This window comes from Lepisosteus oculatus, chromosome 5, assembly GCF_040954835.1.
Source record: "Lepisosteus oculatus isolate fLepOcu1 chromosome 5, fLepOcu1.hap2, whole genome shotgun sequence".
Lineage (NCBI taxonomy): Eukaryota > Metazoa > Chordata > Actinopteri > Semionotiformes > Lepisosteidae > Lepisosteus > Lepisosteus oculatus.
Genome location: NC_090700.1, coordinates 585,080 through 593,262, shown reverse-complemented (window position 1 = coordinate 593,262; position 8,183 = coordinate 585,080). Strand labels below are relative to the sequence as shown.

Below are 8,183 nucleotides of genomic sequence, written 5' to 3'. Positions count from 1 at the left end.
TGCATGAATTAACTTCTTAGATCATTAAGTTGCCAGCAACCAAAAAGGCAAGAGGGGCTAGATGGCCTCCTCTCAATTGTAACCTCTCCTCCACAAAGCTGTCAATCAGGTGTCTCTGGGTTAGCATGGCAATGTGCATCAGGACTGACTCAGTTTTTCCAGATTATCTGTCCCAAGACAACTAAATAAGTACATCCTGTTTAACAACTAATAATGTCACTCAGTCACTTGACGGTGTGTATTTCTAGCAGAAGCCTGGGAAAATTAAAAAAGGAACTGTATGCTGTTGTTTGCAATTCACACTACAAATGTAATGTGAAGAATGAACGTAAAGTTTTGCAATAGACAGAATTGCTTTGCAAGAGTGCTTCCTTCTACAGAAGATGAGGATTCAAGCCTGGGTAATGAAGCAACACATAAGGATGACAGACAAAAAACAAGTATGTCATAAGTGTTTCAATCACAATTTCTCCTGAATATTATTCCATCAAACAGCTTACCTGATATGTTTTTATTTTAAATCTGTCTGTACAAATTGCAAGATATAAAATTTCCACCCTGAAACGTGTATAGTTTATCAAGAAATAACATATCATCTATATGATGAGTGGGATTTGACCAGGCATTTGTCTTTCTATTTAAAATCATTCTTGATCGTTGCAGTGGAGATGTTGTGTACACTGAATGCAAATGTGTCATTAAACAAGCAAAAAATATTCAAAGCAAGTGGTTCTTTTTAGCAAAGGTAAGCGGGGCTTTTCAGACAACAACATAAAAATAACATTGCAGTGTCATGATGAAAGTTTTGCAAATTCTGCCTGCAGTGCAATCTGCGAAAGAGAGCTGTTTAGACGTCTGTGTATGTGTACAGTCATACCATGTAGGTGTCTGTAAATCTTCTCAGGTTACTTCCCAGCTGCAGACCTGGAGTTCACCTCCTTACTGAACCACAATCACTCACTATAAGCACTTTTGAGCCGATGTCAGAGAGGAAGTGGCCTGGAGGTAGAAGGATGAAAATGAATCACTTGGATCAGTTGATGGGACAAAGATGGCACTTAGGTATAAATAGTCCTGCTCTCTGTACAGACTCTCACATCTGCCAGGACAGCGCTGCAGCGAGGCGCCATGAAGGCCAGCGGACTCTTGCTTTTTCTGGCAGTTTCACCTCTTTTTGCAGCCCCTTTGTCCAGAAAGGAGGCAGAACAGAAAGAAGACAACTGGATTTTTGCAGAGGTTAGCTGAGCCTTTTAAAGGATCATGTCTCCTTGACTTTCAGTCAGAATGAGCACATTTTCTGAGAGGACCCCCAGAAAATAGTGATAACCTGTCAGGAATCCAGCTAGCACTTAATTCAGACTTCATATTTAAACCCTCCAGAGTACCACCTCTTTCTTTGACAAAATAAAGAGGGACAAATTAAACAGCTCAGACGAACACAATTTAAATAACATTGAACAAATATGAGGGGCTCCATTGTATTAATTTGTTACTGTACTGTAACATGCAGTTAGTTGAATTATTTAGTCTTTTTGTTCTTTCAAAATATTAGGCTATTGACGATTGGGCAATGGTCTTGAAGTACAGATACACGAAAATGTAAAATCTCTTCCAAGTTGAAAACGTTTAGTCTCCAAGAAAGTCTTGTCTATCTTCTTAGCCTGGCTCCTTGTGTGTGTGTCTGCAGAAGTACCTCCGCAGGTTCTATGGCCTCTCCCCACCTGGTCTGCGGGGGCAGCCGGGGTCCCCCGACTCTGTGCAGCTGAAGATCCAGGAGATGCAGGGTTTCTTGGGGCTGGAGGTGACCGGACAGCTGGACCCCGACACGCTGGCTGTCATGAACATGCCCCGGTGTGGGGTCCCTGACGTGGGGGAGTATAATCTCTTCCCCAGGAATCTCAAATGGAGAAACAACAATGTGACCTTCAGGTAGGACGGTCACAGCTGGGCTACGTCACCTGGAAAGACGTGCCAGTGTTTTGAAATATTTTCTAAGCTGCCATTGTGTTTCAGAAGAGCATTGAGTTAGATATGCCACAAATTCACTGTTAGAAGCAGTCTAACGTACAGTACCAAAAGGAAAGCTTCCGTTATTAATGTTTCTGAATATGTTATATATATATATGTTTTTTACTCATATAACTTACTATAGAGGAATAATTTGAATTTACCCGCAATGTGTATTAAACAGTAGAACTTACAGTACTTCCTGACTAGTCAACTCCAAATGAATAACATTTTAATTTTTGTTTTCTGTATTATAAAATTAGGATGCAAAATGCTCTCTCCTAACCTGACTAGAGTAGATGTTCTTTGATTTTTTTTTATTACTGTTTGCTTCAGGATTGTAAATTACACCCCAGATCTGAAACCTTCTGAAGTGGACAGGGCGATCCATAATGCTCTCAAAGCATGGAGTGATGTGACCCCTCTGGTTTTCAAGAAGATACACAACGGTACTGCAGACATCATGATAGCCTTTGGAGCAAAAGGTAACCTTCCTTCCCTCCACGCCAGATTCACAGCACGGTGACAGTTGTGTGGTACCTGGGAGATGTGTTTCAGAGCCATTTCTGCCCAGCTGGAGGACGGCGATAGGATGTTTAATTGAATCCCCATTTCCAGCTGTACTCTGTGTCTAACCCTGATCTTCCTTCCTGCCGCAGAACACGGAGACTTTAATCCCTTTGATGGGCCCAACGGCTTGCTGGCCCACGCCTACCCTCCAGGGAATGGGATTGGGGGAGACACGCATTTTGACGAAGACGAAACATGGTCAACCGACTCGAGTGGTACAGTAATTCTCAGGGCTTGTATTTTAGCTTCCAGCCATGGCACCCATGTAGCCCGAGCAAGCCCACTGAAAAGAGCTGTGCCCTCACTAATACAGTGTGCTCTGTGTCTCCTGCGTAGGCTACAACTTGTTCGTCGTTGCAGCCCATGAGTTTGGCCACGCTCTGGGCCTCGCCCACTCCTCGGACCCGGGGGCTCTGATGTTCCCAGTGTACTCTTACTCCCGGGGCTTCCCCCTCGCTGAGGACGACATGCACGGAATACAGGCTCTCTACGGCAAGTGGGGAACTGAGCTCGCCGGTTATCCTGTGCCGCACAGGGACAGTGAGAACCCGTGTCCACACTTGTGAGAACCGCGGTGCTGCTCCCAGGAGCCCTGAAGGAGGGTTAGCGCTGGCTTGAGCAGTGGTGTGACTCTCGCTGACGACACTGCAGGCTTGCATGTGGCCAAGATGATCCAGTGGGCTGTCGGCTGTGCTCTGCCACCTGGGGATTCTACAGGAGTTCTGATAAAACTAAGCACCGATCTCAGCATCCATATGCAAATAATTTGAGGTGGCTGCAGTGTTAACTTTGGAATTTATTTTTTGCAGTCATATTTCAGAAAGTTTTTCCCTTTTTAATATTTTTCTAAATGCCATGCTTATATATGTTTCTGAAATACAGAGGTATTTTTGTTAAATTTTGCACAAAGTCATTTTTTTTTGTGGGTCATTCTCAAATGCAGGCCCGAACCCCGACCATCGAAAAGTGAAACCCAAGCCTGACGCCCCAGACAAATGTGACCCCATGTTGACCTTTGATGCAGTGACTGAACTCAGAGGGGAAACAATCATCTTTAAGGACAGGTAGCGTCTGAAAACGCCTCTGTAACCACTTGCTATATAAGAGCAGTGATGTGCAATATAAATATTACTTTTTACGTAAAGATCCAAAATTTTAAACAAACTACTGATGATTAACAAAATTTAACATTGAACAACTGATAAGCTAATGAAGCTAATGAAGCATTATGAAAGTGTGCACTTTCATTTGTCATAAAAAAGTCATAGAATAACTTAACTGCTTTACCTGATTTGTGGAATGTGATCTTTGGTGGGTAATGACTTTGCGTGACTGAAGTGCTGCAGGAGAAGTTTGTTAGACCTTCACCTCAGAGCTCCTGCACCAGTCAGACTGGGTTGGGAGGTACATTAACCAGCAGCTGGCAGTGGTTCTGCTCTGCAGGTGTCTTCTAGTGCCAGTTTCTGTGGGGCTCTGTGCTTTGTGTTGGCGGGCTGGTGCAGCTGACTGCGTCTGTGTCCCAGGTTCTACTGGCGCTTGCACCCCCAGATGGTGGAACCCGAGCAAACGCTCATTAAGATGACCTGGCCATCTATTCCAAACAAGATTGACGCAGCCTATGAAAATCCTGTGAAAGACCTCGTTTTCATATTTAAAGGTTGGTTTTCTACTACAATCAGCACTGTGCAGCTATGGGACAGACTGTATACTGTACTGTGCGTGCTGTACTCTACACAGTAGTTCACATTCCTCTCATTGTGTGTTTTATTCATTCTTTCCTGAACGCAGTACGCACAGTTCTCTACCTTCCTCTCCGTAGTAATGTTGTGCTGTGCGCACTCCACCTGTGTAAGAAATGCCTAGTAAGGAGTTATCAGGTGGACAACTGACACGTTTCTCCTATGGACTGTGTTTTGTCAAGGGCTGGAGGGCTCAGATGTAACACAACATAGTGAAAATCTCATCAACGTGTCTTTCCTTTAAGAAATGTGCCGATCGAATGTAAGAAAACTGCAAGCTTCTGCTGGTTGAAGGGCTGTCTGTGTGGTGACTTCTCCCCAGGTATCAGGATGTGGGCTCTCAACGGGTACAACCTGGTGGAAGGCTACCCAAAGTACATTCACAAGCTGGGCCTTCCGAAAAGCATCCGCAGGATCGACGCTGCTGTTTACATGGAGGACAGTGGGAAGACCCTGCTCTTCACAGACGAAGACTACTGGAGGTCAGTATCAGCAGTCTGAGCACCATGATCCATCCCCTGACACAGCTGCACAGAGCGTGAATCACAGACGCCTGATCTCACATGGTTTCCTCTAGGTTCCCCAAGAGGCAGGCGGATGTCTATTGCTCCTTTAAGTGGTACTCACTGGGGTCTCACAGTGGCTTACCACACTTGTGCTTTCACCGTGCTTTTAAACAGTGGACCATGGGAATGCCACAATGTGACAATAAATGTTATTAATTCACTGCGGTAAATCAGGGTATTCCTCTGCAATATAGTAGTAAATCACATTGAAACTGAAACCGTAGGAAACCACACTTCAACTGAGGTGAGACCATAGTACAGCTCTACACTATCGATGATGCGGTGACACAATAATATACTCCAATGGAGGGGCTGTTGCAGAGAGGAGCAAGCCAGCCAACCATGTTGAACTGGAGTTCTTTCAAGGGGCAGCTCATACTGATTATCAACTCGCAACTAAAGGAGCTGGAAGGGCCAGATGGACTTCACTTAGGCTGAGATTTTCTTACGTTACGTTCATAATTTCTCCCTTGTCCGAGTATGAGCACGAATGAAATGACTGATGTCTGTTCCTCTCTCAGCTATGATGAGAGTAGTGGGACCATGGACCCAGGGTATCCCAGGTCAATAGAAGACGATTTCCCGGGGATTGGGGAAGAGATGGATGCTGTCTCCTACAAATACGGTGGGTAACCAAGCTCTTCTATGGACCTGTCAGAGAAGTGTCTGCTGTCTTTGGCTGGAGAAGAGACAGATATTAGCTGCACTAAAAAGGCAGAACTTGGGAACCTAAAATAATGCAGATTTTTAGGAGTTTTGTGTATGATCTTCACTGATGCTGGCTTTCTTGAATACACTTTTATGTTACAACTCAAGCTGAACAAGTTATCTTGTTTTTTTTTTCCTGCCAGGATATTTGTATTTCTACCGGGGTGCAATACAGTTTGAGTACAACTACAGAGCACGCAAAGTTCTTCGCATCCTGAGGACAAACTCCATTCTCAACTGCTAAAACCCAACAAGGAAAAAATAACATTTCTGCACATCTTTTTTTCAAAAAACTTTATTTTATAGTTTGTTGAAACTTCAAGCCATGTCTGGTCTGGAAACCAGAGTTCAGTTATTTAATTTTGGTCTGAGGCCAAATGTTATTAAATTATTGATTTTGTTAAATAAATTATTACGTGACTGAAAAATCCCCAATTTATTCTGCATGTGTTCTTCTGTATTTCTGAGTTACAGGAGTCATAGCAAAATGAGGGGATTTTCCATTTCTGTGGTTCATGGTGTATGTGAAAGAAGTAGCTTCTTATTTCTTAAGAAGGATATGAAAACCAATTTGTATTGTATGTGTATGAGAGAGAGGAGGAGTGCTGTGTGGAATATAGAATGGACTTATTGAGTTTATTAAAGAACTGAACTGAACTGTGGTGGTTAATTTCAGTGGTTTGAGCACTTAAAGCCTGAGAAAAGGAAAAACAGAAATAATAAAAATCTCAACACAATACTGTTCCCTTTGTCTAGTGTGTTCTGTATGTCCAATAAAAATAAACAGTGTAATTCTGAATCCAGGATCATTCCTGACACTACCGACAAAGGACAGGTCAGCAATTGGCTTCTTTTGCATCGACAGGACACAACGACAATCATAGCTGGTAACAATCTTATTAGTTAACAAATCTACAAATAAAAAGCATTTTATTGTACATTAGTGGTTAAAAACTTCAAAAGTCTTTAAAACAGAACTTTAGGTTTAGTCCTATCCTGATAGATGCACAGAAACAGAGCCATATCTGAGGAGTGCTCTCAGTGACAAACAACATACTATAGGAAATTACATTTAAAGACATTCGGTTTAGCAGGTGCTCAGGGATTATATTTCTTTATTCACACTTATCCTAAAACGTAGAACAATCATCAGGTAGGACAATCATTTTAAACCCTCCAGCTGTTCTATCAGCAATGAATCAAGAATACAGGTTGCAATTTCGCCGCTCTTGGAGCAATTTTTAAAATGAATTCTGAGCATCCTTAATACTCACAATTGAGTTACATTACACTACAAATACTCAAATGGCTTTAATATAGTCATGTAAGTGAATAACAGTGACAGAGACACTGGCAAACAGTCAAAAGTTTCTACTCCAGTAAGACAGCAAACTTTGTGAAAAGAAGATTCAGTGAGAAGTACATAAGATCTCCTTGGAGTATCTTTACATAAAGACATTGGAATTCTCTGCAAAAAGCCTAATATATGGTGGTGGAGGGGAGTCCCCTTTACCTGTAAAGCACTTTGAGTGGAGTGTCCAGAAAAAGCACTATATAAGTGTAAGCAATTATTATTATTATTAATTAATTAGCAAGACTGAGTGGAAGAAAGTGTGGAGAGCTGGTCAAAAAACCGATCAATAACCTACTCTTCCTTTTAGGGATATTTGAGAAGGTTTTCTGGCCTGAAGCCCCGAAGCGGCCAGGGAGGGGCAGCTGCGTGAGAGGCTGAAACTCATGCAGCAGGAGAGCGGGGAGCCCACAGAGGAGGCCCTGGCGGCCATGAGGAGGCCCCCGCAGCAGCCTCTCGGGCGAGCAGGCCTTCGGGAGAAACGTGATCTGACGTACAGGTGAGAGTGACGTAATGGGTCATGAAGATCAAAGTACCAATTGTCTTTCTATTGTGGAATGAAATTCTGGAATCTTTGTAACCAACATGAATATTTCTGGACCATTTGTTTCTGATCAACACCAATTTTCTACATTTTACTGGCTTGGAGCATTGGAGCATTATACCGCTGCCTTCATAGTCTCTTCAACCACAAGGCATCACTTATTGAGACAACATTACTAATCACAAGTTCAGTCAGGAGGACATTGCAAGTATAGAAAGATTCATGAATCATGAACTTCATGAATTAAGGGATTCGTCAGAGTTTCTTGAGTAAAAATCTCATGAGCTGCTCACAAAGCTAATAAAATAAGAAAAAAAATCTATATGAAAAAACTGAAGTGTTCTCACAGTTTTCCTCATAAAAGCCTAAATGTGTCAGAGACAAGATTAGGAATGTCGGAAATTATTTTAAAGGTTTTAGTACAGTTTGTTGTCCCTTTAGGCGCCTTTCAAATAATTAACTGCAAAGGTGAATTGAACAAATTTGAAGGAAAATGTTTTTAATCTAAAGGTGGTGTTTCTTATCAAATACTGGTTGTGACAATACCCTCTTTACTAATACAAAATTAGCTGGAATTAACATTTTCAGAACTTAATAAAGAATAAAACTAATCCAAATTAAAATAAAATGTCCCTTAACTGCATTGGTAATTTTGCAAGTGTTATTCTGCTGTTATTAATAGATTTGTTCTCACAATG

At 42.1% G+C, this 8,183-nt stretch overlaps 1 protein-coding gene across 1 annotated transcript; it reads left to right on the top strand.

Moving 5' to 3' along the window:
* The first annotated feature begins 1,089 nt into the window (after positions 1-1,089).
* LOC102692873 (collagenase 3) lies at positions 1,090-6,327 on the top strand. Its single transcript, XM_006627723.3, has 10 exons — positions 1,090-1,236; positions 1,688-1,929; positions 2,344-2,492; positions 2,667-2,792; positions 2,914-3,069; positions 3,521-3,641; positions 4,101-4,234; positions 4,639-4,798; positions 5,404-5,507; positions 5,734-6,327. The coding sequence occupies exons 1-10, from the start codon at positions 1,129-1,131 to the stop codon at positions 5,832-5,834; spliced, it is 1,401 nt and encodes a 466-aa protein (XP_006627786.3). The 5' UTR covers positions 1,090-1,128; the 3' UTR covers positions 5,835-6,327.
* Positions 6,328-8,183: the final 1,856 nt, after the last annotated feature.

Excerpts from the sequence above, each read along its gene's own strand:
- LOC102692873 (XM_006627723.3), top strand. The coding sequence starts at position 1,129 with ATGAAGGCCAGCGGACTCTTGCTTTTTCTGGCAGTTTCACCTCTTTTT. Across the intron at positions 4,235-4,638 it reads CCTCGTTTTCATATTTAAAG|GTATCAGGATGTGGGCTCTC; the intron begins GTTGGTTTTCTA and ends ACTTCTCCCCAG. Across the intron at positions 4,799-5,403 it reads ACAGACGAAGACTACTGGAG|CTATGATGAGAGTAGTGGGA; the intron begins GTCAGTATCAGC and ends TTCCTCTCTCAG.